Here is a 19,420-nt window from a genome sequence, read left to right on the forward strand (position 1 = left end):
GGGACCATTTCATAGGAAGAAAAAAAATTTACCCAGTATGCATGTGTTTAAGATAGGTATTTAGATTGTAGGACGTACGTGACGGCATTATCTGCACAGCACAATTAAATACGTTGGCGCTTTATAAGCAACAGCAAATAAAAGGTTTAAGGTTGACAAAAAACAAAAAACACAGGCCCGTCAAGTCCAATCTATAATCCAACCGTGTTGATTCAGTAAATCCATTTGATGCAAATAAAATGCGGTTTTCATTGTATAATTTAAAGACATAACACTTCAATTCCTTTTTTTATTTGACACATTTAGACATTTTATAAAAGGTGCAAATAATGCAGAATAAAGTTGTGAAGCCCAATTTAAAGGGCACTTCTCCGCATTTGAGTAAAAGTTGCCCAAATGTAGGAGTATGAACGAAGGAATCTTAGAATATACATCCTTGGAACATCTATTGTTTTGGCAAAGTTGGGGATGATAGAGTTGTAGTAGAACTCCGTAATACAGCGTGTTCCTTTGCCGATTATTCTGCACACGGCTTGTAGAGGTTTTATGCAATGTAGGTTATTTCGAATTCTTGAATTCGTTTTATTGAACAGGAAAACATATTAAATCATATGGCTGCCAGGGACGACCAGTCACTACTTCACTCCAATGACTATTATGTCCCAAGTCAGTAATATCTTTGGCAGCCACCTGAGCGTGCACAATGGACCCTGGTCGAATTCCAGTAAGAACTAAAGAGGTCTGCTCATAAGGTCCAACCTTTGGAGTGTATAGAAAAAAAAAATTGTAAATGCAAAATTAATATAATCACATTTTATTTGCAGAAAATATATAAGCAATGTTCACATCTGTAATGGAGTCACTGTTTGGAGACTCATCGCAGATACTGTCATATTTGACAAGAAAAGTAGAGCTGCATGCATTGTAAGTTAATAAGGTCCATTGGGCACTGGTGGCATTCATTGGACAATTGATCTAGCACTGCATCCTGGTTTCTGTTATAAATGGAAACCAGGACGCAGATGCGAGCGGTCTAAATTTTACAGTGTTTACCATTTTAACCATGAATGCCGCCTACCCAGTAGAAGGAGCAGAAACAAAGTCGAAACTGCTATTCTAAAAAGGGACTACACTAAACATGGACATAAGATAGCTATCAACCATATGTTGGTTCAGCCAACATTTGACTTCCCCCATAAACATGTATGAATTGCATTAAATCCAAAAGACCCAATTTTTATTTTCATCTGCCGCTGAGGACAGTCAGGATGCCATCAACACTTCTCTAATACGTGTGGACTCTTTAAGAGAAGAGAGCAACTCTTGAAGGCAGTTAATATTGTGCAATTTCAATGTTGAGGAGTGTATATTATAGCAACACCAAGAAGGAAAATTTTGGAATTGTGGAAATCGCAGGATCGATAGACATGTTAATGATATGCAAATGATAAAAAAAAAATGGGAACAAAATATTCCAAACATCCTAACTAATTCAGTATCAAGTATGAGCGCCACCTGTAGAAATACACGCACTTACACGCCTTGGCATGCTAACAATGAGGTTATTAATGGTTGTCTGAGGAACGTTATGCCATTCTGAATGCAATTGGACACGAAAATCATTAAGATTGGCTGCTGGCAGAGGTTTAGTTTCCGCCCACCTCTTGCTGTCATTCCCGTTTGTTGTTCTCCAAACCTCTTGGACACGCAACTTAGAACCGAACCAACATCTCGGCCTAGGCGCGTAGCGATCCACCGGAGTGATAAGCCAAGGTCTCTCCGTTCAAGGATTCTGTACCTTTCAGTTTGCGACGTGGCGATAACTGGCACATAGACAAACAGGAGGCATCATACAATCATCCCATACCACTTGATCCAATTTTTGAGTTTTCATGTGGCTAAAAAAGCTGAGCTCCTTCCGTACAACCCAAAGGAAGTACCCTGTGTTTTCACACACTTGCTATACTATAATTCATACATATTGGGAGAAATTGTATTTTTAAGCCAGTTTTCTGGCCTTGAAAAATCGCAAATCACTTAAAAGTTTTAAAATTGCTACTTTTGTGCTGTTTCCGCTGCTCTCGCCACTTTTCTAAAAAGTGGGCAGAGCTTAGCAGAAAAGGAGGCACCCGCAGGCTGATGCATTTACTTTAATTTATGTCAGAAACTGGTGAAAATTAGAGTGAAAATCTGTGCCAGCTCCTGCCACAGACAGCCGAAGATGTGACTCATTTATTAAGAGGCGTGCGCTTGTATTTCTTAATAAATTCTCTTAACATTGTCCCTTAACAAACACCCTTTAATAATACACTGTATGGCCAAAAATATGTGGACACCCCTCCTAATTATTCAATTCAGGTGTTTCAGCCACACCCATTACAAACCGTTGCATTAAATTAAGCACACAGCCATGCAATTTCCATAGAACAATGCTAGCAGTATGGGCCGTTATGTTCACACAGGGCGGATACGCTGCATAAAAGAACACAGCATATCTGCCAAATAGTGGTGCAGTTTTTCGGCCAGAACGTCCGCTGCAAAAAAGCAGCGATTACGCAAATACAATTGACATGCTGCGGATTAAAAAACCGCACTGCAGCTCAATTTCTGAGCATTTTTTTCCAACTCATTTGTTCAAATCTTATCCACTTTGCTGCTACTATATTATGCTGCGGATTTTCCGTAACTAAATACGTTGCAGAAAAACGGCAGTATTTACGGTATGTGTGAACTTACCCTAAATGTGACTTAATAAAGCCATATTTACCACAAGTCAGTTCATAAAATTTTTGATCTGCTAGATCTGATCTGGTCAACTAGGACAGCTGCCCACAAGCCTTAGATCACCATGCACAAGGTTTGCCACTGGACTCCGGAGCGATGAATCCCCTTTCACTATCTGGTAGTCTAATGGACGAATCTTGGTCTGGCTGATACCAGGAGAATGCTACCTATTGGAATACATTGTGCCTACTGTAAAATCTGGAGGCCAACACGAAGCACTGACCTCAGCCCATGGAACATTTTTGGGAATAATTGGAAGGCTGATTACAAGCCAAACCTTCTCTGCCAACATCAGTGCCTCACCTCACAAATGTCATTTTGACTGAATGGGCAAAACATACTCTTCAAAATCTTGTAAAAAGATGGTTTTGGAATGGGGTGCCCAATAAGCTCATCTAGGTGTGATGGTCAGGTTTTCACATACTTTTGGCCATATAGTGTACATTTGTGAATGCAGAAAAAGGCAATTGTAGCTGCCCATACGCTGTTGGAATATTCATTTATTTTTCATTCGTGCGTGAAGCATAAGTAATATATGTCAAAGTGGAATACAGTTGAGTTTCTTACCATTGTGTAGGATTTATAACCCGCCTTTCTGTAACGGACCTTGTACTTCAGTGGGAAAATCTCCGGATATGGCCAAGAATGTGGAGGCTGCCATTGTAGATATAATTTCTTGCTTTCACGACATATAGAAGATATACTGACTTTCACAGGAGGTTCAGGGCGTACTATTGAATAAACATGTATTTAATATTAGGAGCTACTCTATATGTAATGATTAGTGTGCTCAATTGGTCAGTTGACAGTCCCGGAGATCTTTAGCTACATCATGTTTCTTCTTTTGTCACATTAATAACGAATTGAGATTCTGCCGTTTTCCTGGTAAGCCACATGCATTATGATATTACAGTTCCCAACATCAGGGTATTTCTAAACTTAAAGGAGTTGTCCAGGCACGGACAACTGAGGACTTATCCGCAGGATGGGTCATCAGTATATGATCAGTGGAGGTACTGTATATCCTTGATTGCCTCCGGGCACTGGATGTTACCGGAGCAGCTGATCGGTACAGGGTCTGGCTGTCTGACCCCCACAGATTATATACTGATGACTTATCCTGTGGATAGTCCTTTTTTATAGTTCTGCTCGCATAACAAAACAGAACAGCGGAAAGCCAAAACATAGGTGTGTACCTTGCCTTACACATAAAGATGCATAAATAATAAATATGTGCACCTTCAGCAGGAACAGTACATATACATAAAGATTGTACCTATAGACTGAAGACTTAATTTTAGAATGTGGTACCTCATTTGTTAGGGTGTCCTGCACTGGGAGAGAGAGGTCTCTATGTCTTTTGCCATAATTCCTAAATACATAGGTTTGGTTCATAAACATGGTAATAAAACCAAGCCTAGCACATAAATACAGTAACAGACCCAAGCCTAGCACATAGATACAGTAACAGACCCAAGCCTAGTACATAAATACAGTAACAGACCCAAGCCTAGCACATAAATACAGTAACAGACCCAAGCCTAGCACATAGATACAGTAACAGACCCAAGCCTAGCACATAAATACAGTAACAGACCCACGCCTAGCACATAGATACAGTAACAGACCGAAGCCTAGCACATAAATACAGTAACAGACCCAAGCCTAGCACATAGATACAGTAACATAACCAAGCCTAGCACATAGATACAGTAACAGACCCAAGCCTAGAACATAAATACAGTAACAGACCCAAGCCTAGCACATAAATATAGTAACCGAACCAAGTCTAGAACATAAATACTACCACATACTGTACATACAGTAAGGGCTCATTCAGACGAGCATAATACTCATTCATTTCAATGGGGCTAATCAGACATGCGTGAGTTTTCATACAGCAAGTGTCCGTTGCGTGAAACTCACTGCATGTCTTATATTGGTGCGTTTTTGTGCACCTAGTTGCCCACTGAAGTCAATGGGTGCGTAAAAAAAACACGGAAAGCACATGGACGACATCCGTGTGCTGCCCGTGTTTTACACATCAGTTACATAGAAAAGCAGAGAGACTTCCGGTTCCGGCGCTGGCGATGCAGGACGCGAGTGACTGAGCTCCCGCTCCCGTCCAGCCTGCTTGCTCGCAATAGTCGCTCCGGCGACGACAATCAGCTGTGAAGCCACCAGCCCTGCACACAGAAACATACCCGGTGGTGCCTGTATGGACAGGTACCTCCTCAGAAGTGCGCATAAGCCAGCCACGGAAGATTCAGCCGCGGCCGTGGAAAAGGGAGGTAAGATGGCGCCCCTTCCCGCCACTGCGCCCCTGCTATACACACAGGAAGATGAGCTGCAGAACCCTCAGTCCCAGCTTTCAAGCCCTGCAGAGCCCATAGTCTCTTCTCATCCTGCACCCATTGATTATATAACCCTGGCCCGTGAAGTGGCCAAGCAGATAGCGCCAGACCTGCAAAAGGCACTGGAAAAAACGGTGCAAGATTCCCTGAACCGCGTGCATGCGGAGCTGGCACAAGTCACTTCCAGGACTGATGAATTAGAACAGCGTATGACGTTACTGGAGGATGAAAATGAGCGCCTGCAATCCAAACTTAAAGTGGTGCTGTCTGCTACTACGCAGTTGGGGGACAAGGTGGAGGATCTGGAAAACCGCTCCAGGAGGAGCAACCTACGACTGGTGGGTCTGAAAGAAGCGGTGATCCCTTCTGATTTACAGCGACTATGTGAGAGGACATTGCCAGCAGCGTTAGGTCTTCCACATCCCTGCCGGGTGGAGAGGGCACACAGGGTGGGACCGGACCCCAGACATCTCCCAGCAGCAGATGACCACAGTTCGCTTCGTCCCAGACAAGTAATCTTTAAGCTGTTGGATTACAATGATAAAGTGGCACTTATGAAGGCATTCCGCAGCAGATCACGTCCTTTGGAAATAATGGGCATGAAATTGCTACTTTTCAAGGACTATTCTACGGAGGTTGCAAAACGAAGGCGTTCTTTCAGCAAGATCTGTACCGCGCTGTTCCAAGCGAAAATACGTTTTAACCTGCAGTACCCAGCCATCTTACGGGTGTTTCAAGAAAACGGGCGGACCAAGATTTTCACCACACCGAAGGAAGCGGAGGACGCACTTACAGAGCTTTGCAGACACAGACCCCAGCACGAGGAGCATCACAGTCCAACACACAGTCCAAATCGCAAGTCAAGAGAAGCCAAACGGAATCGACTAGATATGGAGCGAACCTGGGCAGAAGCTTTAATGCCCACACCAGGAAGATCCCGGGGGGGTCGATCCGGAAATGGAGGGGACTCTCCAAAGCCGCAGAGGCGAACGCGGGACCGCACCCGATCTACGTCTCCTGATTGACGGGCGAAGTGTCCCAGGACGCTGGTGTCCCAGGAGCGTGATGATGAGGGCCGTTGGATCCATCTAGTGGTGGAACATGCAGGGGAAACTATAAGTATTCATAATGTGTATGGCCCAAATACGGTTAACACAGGTTTTTTTGGTCATTTGGAAGCCCAACTCCAGCAGGATCGTACTAGGCTTTTAATTCTAGGGGGAGACCTTAACACTGTAAGGTCCTCCAGGGAAGATAGGAGCACAGGGACTAGTTCGCAGAGAAATAGGGATAAGATCTTGCCAGACTTTTTAAGACACACTGCCCTAACAGATGCTTGGAGGAGTCTACACCCTGATGCGCGGGAATACACACATTTTTCTCATGTTCATCAGTCATGGTCGCGTATTGATTACTTGCTAGTTAATGACGCATTATCTCGACGATTACGTGAAGCAGCGATTGAGGATCTAGTTATTTCGGACCATGCCCCGGTTACCATTACTTTAGCCGACACAGTAGCTAGGGGAACGGATTTTATTTGGAGGTTCCCCGCCTTTCTGGCAAAGGATGAGGGCTTTCTACAGAAGCTTAAGGGGTGGTGGATGGAATTTGATGGGGATAATGCATCACATCGTTCGGACCCGTCATTGTATTGGCGTACAGCCAAAGTGGTAATACGAGGGAAAATTATGCAATTCATGTCTAATCTTAAACGCAAGACTACCGAAGGGTACAAGGCAGTGAGCGACCGATTACGGTGTGCATACACAGCATTTCTACACTCTCCATCAACGCCTTTGAGGGAGAACTGGAGGGAAGCTAAGCGTCAATTTGATCAGTGGTTAGACAAAAGAGAAAGTATTTATCGGTCCCAATTTGAGGCCGATCTAATGCATTTCGGCAATAAAGCGGGCAAATTATTAGCGCGACTAGCGAAGGGGAGGTTTGCACCGTCACACATTTCAACACTTAACGACTCCAATGGAAATCCTACATCAGACCCCAAAAAAATTAACACTATATTAAGTAAATACTATCAAGCCCTTTAATCAGACACGCCCATAGACCCCCAAAAAGGTAGAGAATTTTTGGAGAAGGTAAAGCTGCCAGGGCTCACTCAGGAGCAGAACGACCACTTGAGCGCAGAGATTACCTTAGAGGAAATCCAGAGCACCATTAAGACCTTATCGAACGGAAAGGCCCCGTGTCCAGATGGATTTACAGGAGAGTTTTTTAAATCTCTGAGAGAAGAAATTAGCCCTACCTTGGTGGCATACTATAATATTCTACTAAGGACCGGTGCTCTCCCAGCAGAGGCCAAAATAGCGCATATAAAGGTATTGCCCAAGAAGGGGAAGAATCCTCTTGACCCGGGGTCATACCGTCCTATATCACTGATAGACCAAGACCAGAAATTACTCACAAAAGTTTTGGCCAATCGTCTGGCTACGTATCTACCCACACTAGTGGGAAAATCCCAAGTAGGATTTGTAAAGGGCAGGGCAGCAGTGACTAATTTACGCAAAGTGTTGACGGTGCTAGAAACAGTCAGGCACGATCCCCAGCCAGGTACCCGGCCGGCACTCTTAGCGCTAGACGCAGAGAAAGCCTTTGATAAAATACAATGGGAATGGCTGGGGATGGTGCTGGACAAAATGAATGTCCAGGGAGCCTTCCGGGTCTTCTTGAAGGGTGTTTACAATAATCCACAGGCCCGCGTTCACTCCTCAGGATTTCTGTCGGATCCCTTTCAATTGCATAAAGGAACCCAGCAGGGATGCCCCCTGTCGCCCCTGTTATTCAATCTAGCACTGGAACCTATGGCTAGATTTCTGGAGGAATCCGATATGTTCAGAGGTATTCAGGTGGGGTCACTGGCAGTTAAGTTAGCCCTGTTTGCTGATGACGTTATACTTTTTATGTCAAATCCTCAAGAGCATTTAATGCCGGTTTTTCACTTTTTACAGGAATTTGGGCAATGCTCGGGATATAAAGTCAACCTAGCTAAAAGCGAACTGCTGGACTTGGGCAAACCATTGCCTAAGACCTTTTGGCAATCCTTGGGATGTGGGATATCCCCGATTGAACACTGCATTACTTATCTGGGCATCAAGATAGGGAAGGTGCCAGACACCCCGTATGGCCTAAATTTTCCCCCGTTATTTAAAAAAATACAAGCGGAACTCACCCGATGGTGCCAATTGCCGTTATCCCTCCTGGGGAGGTGCCACCTGATTAAGATGGTTAGTTTCCCCAGATTGCTATACCCCTTTCAAACACTCCCTCTCCTATTGAAACATGTGGATGTCTCTAAACTGACTTCCTCATTCACAAAGTTTATATGGGCAGGAAAAAGGCCTCGCATTGCACTCACCAAGCTCATGATGGGCAAACAAGAAGGGGGTGTGAACTTCCCGAATATCAGGGGCTACAACGAAATGAGCCATTATTCCAACATAGATCTGGAGGGGGAGTATGCCTCACCCTGGAACCTGAAGGCTTTGCTACATTGTAGAGTTGCAAAACCTCCATTGTCTTGAGAGATACAGTCCTAGCTTGGAAAGCGGTACGTAAGCATTTTGATCTACCTCACCTGGTATCTAAACATATGCCATTGAGAGGACACCCGGAATTTTTACCGGGAGTAGGCAAGGGAGACAGATTTGCCCCTTGGGGGACGGTAGGCATTAATAACGCAGGGGATCTTATGCATATAGAGGAAAGGAGATGGTTAACCGGGGCGGAAATCACCACTAAACTCAGACCCCTAGAAGGTAGGGTTAATTTTTTACTAATTCTTCAGGCACGAGCATTTTGCACCTCTAGGCTCAGGGATTTGAATAAGTAAGCCACCTCGCACACTCTAGATGAGGTCATAGGTCCAACAACTGGGCGTGCGACTATTTCAGGGTTGTATAAAGCACTGGGAGATGGTTTTGTTCGTCCACAATCAAGGGTTAGTTTCAAAGTCTGGGAACGGTGGACTCAAGATCCAGGTATAGGTGAGATCATATTGGGGGGTTGGGAGACGGTACGGAAGAGTGTTATAAACGAGAGCTGGAGGGAAACCTATTTTAAATTGATGCATTCAGCTATATATGGCTTCAATATTTTGCCTTCACAATCCTTCCCCGATCCCATTACGTGTTGTCCCAAATGCAACACACCCCTGGCGAATTTATGGCATGGAGTATGGGGGTGTGTTCATATGAAACAATTTTGGGGGATGGTACACAAATATATTGCGGATCATTGGAAAACGAACCTCCCAATGACGCCTCAAGCACTATTGTTCCATCAGGCGCGGCCACCGGAGGAAGAGGGTGCTCGAGGGGTGAGATCACCTCCCCTGCTGGTGCACACGATTTTACTGGTGGCCTTGAGATGCCTCCTGAGTAAATGGCTGGAAACAGACACGCCGGGGTTAGAACTGATTGTGTCTCGTCTGAAACAGTTATTAGTTCTTGAGAGGGTGGAGGTGGAAAGACGGAAGGAAACGGGAACCAAGAAGCTATTCGATAAATGGCAAATATTCATAGAATCGCAGTGCAAAGCAGCCGAGGTAGTGGAAATTGTTACGCCTTTCAGGCACACGAAGTGGTATTATACGCAGCTCTTGGCAGGCACTTTAGGGGGTTTGCAACTTTAATCTAGTCAGGGGATAAATGAAAAGTAGCTACTCATTGATGACCTAAGTCGTGTCGGGGATGGGGGAAGTCATGTTTTCGGTCTATATGAAGATCGACACTTATGCCATGTTTGTATGTTATGTTATGTTGTATTTAATTCAAGGTTAATTTAATGACAGTTGTGTGCTGCGTACTCATGATGCAACCTTTGCGTGAAATGTTTGTAAGAAAATGTGAAAACTGTTAATAAAAATGATGTTTTAAAAAAAAAAGAAAAGCAGAGAAATAAATGAAAATAGAAAGAAGTGCTTGCACAGGCGTGAAAAATGCATGCCACACGCGAAGCACACTAATGCCAATACACAACGTACACAGATATGAAATGTAGGAAAAAATGCTGCGTTTTTTACACCCGCAAATCGAACACGCTCGTCTGAATGTAGCCTAACAGAACGGAGCTCACTGCATAGATAACAGAATCAAGCACAGTGCATAGATAGGGTTAGGGTCCTTTTACACTGGCCAATTTTGTCCGTAACAACAAACGCTAATCAGAGGCGTAGCTAGGGGTTTAACACATGGGGGGCGAAACATATCTGAGTGGGCCACAAACCAATGGACCCCCCAGCACATGTAACACGCAGGATCGAGCTGTTACCGATCACATCTAAGACTTCGTTCATGTCTGTGTTGGGCTTCCGATCATGGATTCCGTCAGACCTTTCTGTCAGCGGAATCAATAAATACATAACTTATATGTGATCGATAACAGGTGGATCGACACGCAGGACCCGCTGTCACTGAACCCGTCAGTCCCGCTGGCCTTGACTAAGAGCAGGTCTCTGCTCTAGATACAGCTGCTTTGTGTACAGGATACAAAGCAGCTGTATCTCAAAAAGCAAAAATTATTTTTGATAAAAACACAAATATATAAAGGTGCACGTAGCCTTTAATCTTTTCTCTGACAGAGGAGTTTGCATTAGAAAGTGTTGCAGACCTCTCTGAAAGTGAATGAAAGAGTATATAACCCCCATCATCACTGTATATGTCATGATCTGTGGGTTTGTGGACCCACTGGGCCGTATGCCATAGCGGGATAGCTGTTTGCCAAACAGGGTACAAAGTCAATGTCTATAGTTTGGATAAAAGTACCTGTGGCAATGCAGACAGTAGCGATGGTTTAGGCTCGGATCGAACTCAGGCAGCCGGCAGACAATAGGTGCGGTGAAACACAGCGGGAGTAGTAGGCGACACAACACGACTCCAACTCTGTACAGCACAGGAACACGGGATACAGGATACAGGTAGCAGGAACGGGAACACGGGATACAGGATACAGGTAGCAGGAACGGGAACACTGGGAACTGGAAAACACTGAAGGAACCATTGCAAAGACTAACACGGGTAGGTACAAACAACGTAGAGGCAATGAAGGAAGGGGCAGGGCCCTCATAGTCCAGAATGATCTGGGAGCAATCAGCTCAATCTCACACGTGTGCACTCTGGCTCTTTAAGGCTGGACTGAGCTCGCGCGCGCACCCTAGTGGTCACTGCAGAACAGGTCGGCCGCATGTGCTGGCATCTCTGGAGAGAAAGGTGTCGGCAGGATGAGAGGAGTTTGTTGTCAGCAACCACGGACGTTACAGTATCCCCCCTCTTCTTGGGACCAGACCGAGAGAGAAACTTCTTAATGAGGGTAGGAGCATTGAGATTCTCTTCTGGCTCCCAGGACCTCTCCTCTGGACTAAACCCCCTCCAATCTGCTAAATAAATGGTTCTTCCTCTTACTTTTTTGGTGTCCAGGATCTCCTTAACCTCAAATATCTCAGGAAAACCACTGGGGGCAACTTCAGGGCTAAGAGTCTTAGAGTAGTGGTTCAGGACCACAGGTTTCAGAAGAGACACATAAAAGGAGATAGGGATCCGGAGTGTAGCGGGCAGCCGAAGCTTATAAGAGATCGGGTTGATCCGCTGCAGGATCTCAAAGGGTTCGAGGAACCTGGGAGCGAATTTGCATGACGGCACCCTCAGCCAGATATTTCTTGAGGACAGTCAGACCTTGGTACCCGGAGGAAACCGAAATGGCTCTCTTCTCCTCGTATCTGACTTTCGCTTCATGTGATCGACCGCCAGCAGAATAGAGGACCGGGTTTGCTGCAAGATCCGTAGGAAGTCCCGGAATGCAGAGTCAGCTGCAGGCACCTGGGAAGAAGCAGACACAGGGAGAGGAATACGTGGATGTTGCCCGTAGATGATAAAGAACGGTGTGGAGGTGGTGGACTCACTTGTGTGGTTGTTAAAGGAAAACTCGGCCCAAAGAAGAAGCTGCGCCCAGTTATCATGCTGCCTGGAGATGAAGTGTCGTAAGTAGTTCTCCATGATCTGATTGATCCTCTCAACATTGGACTGGGGGTGGTAGGCTGAGGAAAAGTCCTACTTTATATCGAGGAGTTTACAGAGAGCCCTCCAGAACTTTGAGGTGAATTGAACCCCCCGATCAGACACGATATGCAGAGGTAAGCCGTGCAGGCAGAAGATGTGTTAGATGAAGAGGTTGGCCAGTTGAGAAGCAGAAGGTAGGCTGGTCAGCGGAACAAAATGAGCTATTTTTAGGAATCGGTCCATCACCACACAGATCATACTGCATCCAGCAGAAGGAGGCAGATCCGTGGCGAAGTCCATTGCAATATGCTGCCAGGGAGAATTGGGCACAGGCATGGGCTGGAGAAGGCCAGCCGGTTTGGAGTGAGCAACTTTGTTTGCTGCGCACACCGTGCATGAGGAGACAAAGTCCATGATGTCTTTGGGCAGCGTGGGCCACCAGAACTGACGGGCAATCAGGTCTTGGGTCTTACGGACACCCGCGTGACCTGCCAATTTGGAGCTGTGTCCTCAGCGGAGGATTCTTCTTCTGTCTGCCAGACGCACAAAAGTCCTCCCCGGAGGGATGTCTATAACTTGCAGAGAGTTGACAGAGATGATGCAGGTTGGGTCAATGATATTTTGGGGAGACTCCATGGTGTCCTCTGTCTCGAATTACCTGGACAAGGCATCGGCCCTCACATTCTTGTCGGCGGGTCGGTAGTGGAGATCAAACTGGAACCGGGCAAAGAACAGCCCGGTAGGAACTGGACCGGGCATCATCCATGTATATAACCTCCATCATCCCTGTATACAACCCCCATCACCATATATATATATATATATATATATATTTATCAGCCATCATCCCTGTATATAACCACCATTATTCCTGTATATATCTACCATCATTCCTGTATAGACCAGCCAGGCTGGTATATACAGGGATCATGGAGGTTATATACAGGGATGATGGAGGTTATATACAGGGTAGATGGCCAAGATATATATATATATATATATATATATATATATATATATATATTATAGTGATGGGGTTGTATACAGGGATGATGGGGGTAATATACATGGATGATGACTGGTGCAGCCATCGTCACTGTATATAACCCCCATCATCCTTGTATATACCGGCCTGGCTGGTATATTCAGGAATGATGGTGGATATATACAGGAATAATGGTGGTTATATACAGGGATGATGGGGTTATATACAGGGATGATGGGGTTATATATGGGGATGATGGGGGTTATATAAATGGATGATGGGGTGATATACAGGGATGATGGTTGTTATATACAGGGGTGATTGGGGTTACATACAGGGCTGATGGGTGTTATATACAGGGATGATGGGTAGTCCAGCCATCATCCCTGTATTAACCCCCGTCATCCCTGTAGATGAAAGCCATGATCCCTGTATATAAACTCTAACTATATAACTTTATCCATCGGGGAGGGGTGCTTACTCACCCTCTCCTCACACGCAGGCTTCTTCTGCTCCTGATGGGCAGCAGGTAGATAAAAACAATGAGAACAAGGTGGGAACCACTGTGAAAAAGAGACACCATCCAGGTGCAATTTAGACAATAAATTATATATATTTTTTCTAAAACGTGTTGGACTCGTGGAAGTATTGCGCCTGGATGGTGTCTCTTTTCACAGCTCTGCTCCTATTCACTTGACTATTCCGTGACCGGAGCCATCTTCTTCGGGCATGGACATCAGATGCCCGGAGGCAGGCGGAGCAGCTGATCTGTGCGGGGTCTGGGTGTCGGACACCCACTGATCATATACTGATGACCTATCCTGTGAATAGGTCATCAGTTGTCTGTGGCTAGACAACCTCTTTAACCTTACTATGTTACTATTATCATAATGGGAAATTCTACAACTGCCATTACTTGTGATACAATACAGGAAATCAAAAATAGTTAGGGATAGAAAAACAAGAGGCACAGATTTAGGGATCTGGCGGCTAAAAGCATAGAAACAGTGTAGAAGGAATTATTAATTCTTATTATATAAACAGAAAACAGAAGTATAAAACTTACGTTGGGATGCACAAATAGTGTATGAGTCACACAAAAAGTGTAACTCAACAATGAAAGTGGAAAAAATTATCCGTAAGAAATATTGCACCATTTGGCTAACAGGAGCGCAAAAAGAATACAGCGGACTCATAAATGAGTCTACTGCATTCCACTATATTCAACCCTTCAGGCTGACTTTATCTTCCGACTTATTCTGTGCAACTTACTGATGTTCTCCACAAAGAAATAGTAGAGTTGAGTTAAAGATCCCATCTCGTTGACAGCTGTTACATTAAGAAGATAAGGAAACTCTTCAAACATCTGAAAGTCACTTATTAGGCAGCTGTTTGGATTCATTTCATGCTGTATACATTTTTCAGGTGACTTTGGACCCATCAAGCCCAACCTAGAATGAAAGAATCTTATGTTAGTTTTTGAAAAATAATGCTTAGAAACAATAGATCACTGTAAAATACTGCACGTGTCTTTTTTATTTTTGTAGATTTCTTTACTGGTCTGAATCCTTTCTACTTTTTGCCCTGGTACCATAGTTGCCAACATTCTGCTCCTGGAGGAGCCCCTGACATCACTGGCCAATAATTTATAGTGACGGCAGGTGCTCCTCCCGGCAACTGCCATACTCCATTGTATCTGCGTCCTTTGGCTCTGGCCAGGGATTCCGATCCAGGAGGAGCCCCTGACTTCACTGTCCATGTATGGACAGCGACGTCAGGGGCTCCCTCTGAGCGCAATCCCCGACCAGAGCCTAAGGATGCAGATACAATGGAGTATGGCAGTTGCAGGGACACGTCCAGGACAGTAATTTCCCGGGACCGTCTCTATAAATTCTGGACAGTCACAGCTAATTCGGAACGGTTAACATCTATGTGGTACCTGCACTCCACCAACTGAATTTCATTAGCAGAAGACTGCATAAGGGTACGGACACACAGGATGGCCTCATGTCCGCCAAGGTGCATCTGAGAATCATGCTGAATATGCGGTTTTGCCTTAAAACAGCATGGTATTCAAATTATTTTAATGTCTATGCCGTTTCTGCAGGTAAATAGCAGGGACTGCTAGGTGTTTCCATACCCCCAGTTTATGTTCCCACGGGCTGTATACACTGTGGATTTTTTGCAACAGATTAACGTGCGGAAAATGGAAAGCAAAGTGGATGAGAAGACTATGAAACTTGACTATCTAGAGGAAGTAAAAGTCCTAATAAGGTTTCTGTACGTGAACCTGCGGAAGGATCATTAACGAATATTTTTTTAAAATAAATGAAACACTTATGTATTTACTTAGATTCCCTTTTTCTAATATTATAACAACATTTTTAAAAAGATCAGAAATCATTAAGTGGGACAAATATGCAGGAATACCGAGGACATCTGTAAGGGGACAACTACTCTAACACAACATTGAGCTTTCCTTATCTATAGCTCTTCACTTACAGCATAACGCCCAGAGCTGCATTCACAAATCTGCAGGTTGCTACTAAAACCAATTGTAAGTATGTCAACACACACAACTCTTCCGATGTCAAGCCCTCTTCAAAAGTAGCATAATAAACGCAATGTGAAGTATATGCCGGGAAAAACTCCTGCATATACATTAACAGCAGCCTGTGACGGATGTCCTAACAGTGGCATCCGTCACCATAGACTATAAAGGTATCCGTTAAATGAATACGTCATAAACTAGGGTAATGCGAGTTCATGACATATCCGTTAAACGTATACTATTATAGTCTATGGGCATCATGGACTCTAATGGTATCGGTTTAAGATATACATCATGAAAAGATATTAAAAAGCCCACGACGCATACATGAAATGGATGCCTGTGGCGTATGCCATGCAGTGGCATACGTCACATATAGGCTCCCATGTTCGAAAAAATATGTTTTTCACGGGATTCAGTTTTATGGAAAAGCGTAGTCTACTATGCTATTCCATATTTTAAAAAAAATATTATACCGACTTATACCAGCCTGATGGGGGCCAAAACAACACTCTTATGGCCACGGTCAGGCTAATAGAACCCTATATACTCATCTCCAGACGAGCTTTTCCAACATACATGCTAAACATAGTGAATGAATGTGATGTGAAGGGGGCTTATTGAGGTCTTGAAGTAATGCATTTGTCTGCACTTCAACCTGGACGATAAGATCAGTGGCGGATTATCATATGGGCGTTTCTGGCGGCCGCCCGGGGCCCGAGGCTCCCAGGGGGCCCATGGCAGCCCGAAACGCACATCATCTCCTAAATCTATTCAGCGCGCTAGCGCTGCTAACGGCCGAAGATGAGGAGGAGCAGGGAATTGGCCGGGAAATAGGTAGGACACGCCTCCCTGACAAGTGCGGGCCGCCGCCATTGAGTAACAGAACAGCGACGGACGGCTGTTCTGTTACTCCAAAGCAGCAAGACAAGAGCCGGGCGGGCGGTCACCGGCGCTGAGGTCAGTACAGGCGCATCCTCCTGCCCAACTGGTTCCCGACCGCTGGCTGTATTTTTACGGCCAGCGGTCAGGGACGGGTCCTTAAAACCCGAGCCATAGACTTTCTACGGCTCGGGTTTTAACTTGCTGCCCGTGCGATCGGGCAGCTGAATGTCGGGTCTCCGGCTGTCAGTGACTGCCGGGGACCCTGAGGAGAAGATAGGAGCAGCTTTCGCTGCTTCTGTCTTCTCTGATCTCTTTTACATAGCGCTCAATGAACGCTGTGTAAAGGAATAGAGACAGCAGCAGCGGCGCTGTCTCTATTCCTCCCGGTGATCATGTGACTGATCGCAGGGTGCCGTTAGTGGCAGACTGTTGCTGGGTCTTACTAGACCCAGCACAGCCCTATTAGTGACAATCGTCACTATGAGAGGGCTGATTTCCCCTGTAACTGGGGCTGCTGTGCAGCTCCAGTTACAGTGGAAATACATGGTGTAAAACAAAGAAAAATAATATATAAAGTTCCCCAAAAGTCTTTTTTGACCTTTGAGGATCAGACCATAGTAATAAAAAATAGTAAAGTGCAAAAAAAAAATTAAATAATAAATACACATAAAATACCCACCCCAAAAAAAACGTCCCCCCCCCCGCCAATCATTGTTGTAACGCTAGCGCTGACCCAATTACCCTAATATAGACATGTAATATATTAAAATTTACGGTAGACAATGACGATTACAAATAAAAGGTCTATTTTAGGGTAAAACAATGTTATTACCAAAAAAAAATAGCTGAAACGTAAAAAAGCTTATTTTTTTACTATTATTTTCAAACTTTATGAATAAAAATTCTAAAATAGCAAAAAAGGTGTGTATAAAAACGCTAAAAAAACGAAACCTGCATTGTCTACGGAAAAAACTTCGCAAAAATCACGTCGGTTTTATATTTTTTTTAATAAAAATGTGTGTTTGGGGCAACTTTGTAATTACGTTTTATTAAAAAATATTTTCACTTTTTGAGATATAGCTGCTTTGTATCCTGTATCCGTCAGGTCAGCAGGACTGACGGGATCAGTGAAACGGGCCCTGCGCTAAATTATAATCTTAGATGTGATAGATTTGAGGTGGATCCTGCATGTCCCTGATCCTGTCAGTCCTGCTGACCTGACGGATACAGGATACAAAGCAGCTGTATCTCAAAAAGTAAAAATATTTTTTAATAAAATCAATCAATCACACTGATACACAGACATACCATATATATATTTATAATATAAAGTTTTTTAATGTGTACATAACATTGTGGCACTATATACAAGGGGGAGCGCTGTGTGGCACTATATACAAGGGGGGGCTGTGTAGTGCTATCCACAGTGGTATGTGTGTGGCGCTCTTTATAGGGGGGGCTTTTTGGTGCTATTTACAAGAGGGGGAGGGCTGTGTGGCGCTCTCTACAGGGGGGCTGTATGGCACTATCTATAGGGGGCTGTGTGTAACGCTCTCTACGAGGGGGATGTGTGATATATAGCGGGGGCTGTGTATGGCGATATCTATGGGGGTGTGTAATATCTACAGGGGCTGTGTGTGGCACTATGTACAGGGGGCTGTGTGTATGTGGTGTTTTACAGTGTGTGGTATTATTATATTCAGGCGCGCAGTGTTTGGTGCTATTATATTTAGGGGTACACTATGTGGCACCATGATAACTTTATTTTCGTTTATAGGTGTGGAAATGTTGGAAAAGTGAGGAGACGTCTAAGTGGCAAATTCTGCAGAAATGAGTCATGGCCGGGAGAAGTCGTCATGAGTGCTGGACCGGATGGAGAAGAAAAGAGGAAAAAAACTACTAGAATCTGAGACGTCGTCACCTGTGAGTCACTAGATTTATAGAGAATCTGTCACCTCTCCTGACATGTTTATTATAGGAAATCCTTGTATTTCACAAAAAGTCTTTCTGCAGTCCAGGACTGATAGACAATTCCCCTTGTCAGGAGGTTGTGTCCCTGCACAGTGTGATCCTGTCAGTATGTAGGGACACCGCGCTGTGACAAGGGAAATCGTAACACTGTTAATGCTTGCCCAAAAAGGTAGTGTTAAAAATAGTTACGGCGCGGTGAGGAAGGGGGGCCCAAGTTTGGGTAACAGCCCAGGGCCCATGGTCTACTTAATCCGCCACTGGATAAGATTGCTGTACAATTTCTACTGCAAAACACTTTCAAAAATTGCTGAAAAAGCAAACTCGGCAGCCTGAAGAATTACGAATGCAGTTGTGTATGAGTTCACAGGGTGTGAAGAAGGATCAGTACAAGAAAAGTAAAGCATTGTACTTGAAATATTGCTCAATTTTCAATACCGAAAAAATGATGGTTAAGGGAAAACCTATATTAAGAAAAGCCCTCAAATTGATTTAAAAAGAAAAAGAAGTGGTACGATTTTTTTTATTATTATTATTATTGTTCATTTGCTTCTTAAATATAAACTTAAGCAACTTTCTAAATAGTCTTCATTAAAAATGTCCTAACATTTTGCTGCCGTAGTCTATGCAGCTCCTGTAAAAAAACAGTTTGTGCTGGTACTTCTCAGTAGGGTTGTCCGGTTTCAGCAAATTAATGTTATTTTTTCGTATCATTAAAAGCTATACAATTTTCTAATATACTTTTTGTATTAATTCCTCACTGTTTTCAAGACCATGCACAGAATTATATCTAAATTGTATAACTTAATTATACTAAAAAACGTTAATTTTCTGAAACCGGACAACCCACATAACTAAAAGCAGTCAGTCCACTTCTCCT

General features: G+C 44.2%; 1 protein-coding gene across 1 annotated transcript in view; it reads right to left on the minus strand.

Annotated features, from left to right (window-relative positions):
* Positions 1 to 376: 376 nt before the first annotated feature.
* LOC142665919 (interleukin-27 subunit beta-like) overlaps positions 377 to 19,420 on the minus strand; it is a 37,296-nt gene continuing 18,252 nt past the window's right edge. The window contains exons 4-6 of the mRNA XM_075845728.1: positions 14,409 to 14,587; positions 3,352 to 3,515; positions 377 to 759 (exon numbers count right to left, since the gene is read on the minus strand). Coding sequence (XP_075701843.1) covers positions 583 to 759; positions 3,352 to 3,515; positions 14,409 to 14,587 — 520 coding nt within the window. The 3' untranslated portion in view covers positions 377 to 582. The remainder of the gene's footprint in view (positions 760 to 3,351; positions 3,516 to 14,408; positions 14,588 to 19,420) is intronic.

Source organism: Rhinoderma darwinii, chromosome 13 (assembly GCF_050947455.1).
Source record: "Rhinoderma darwinii isolate aRhiDar2 chromosome 13, aRhiDar2.hap1, whole genome shotgun sequence".
Lineage (NCBI taxonomy): Eukaryota > Metazoa > Chordata > Amphibia > Anura > Rhinodermatidae > Rhinoderma > Rhinoderma darwinii.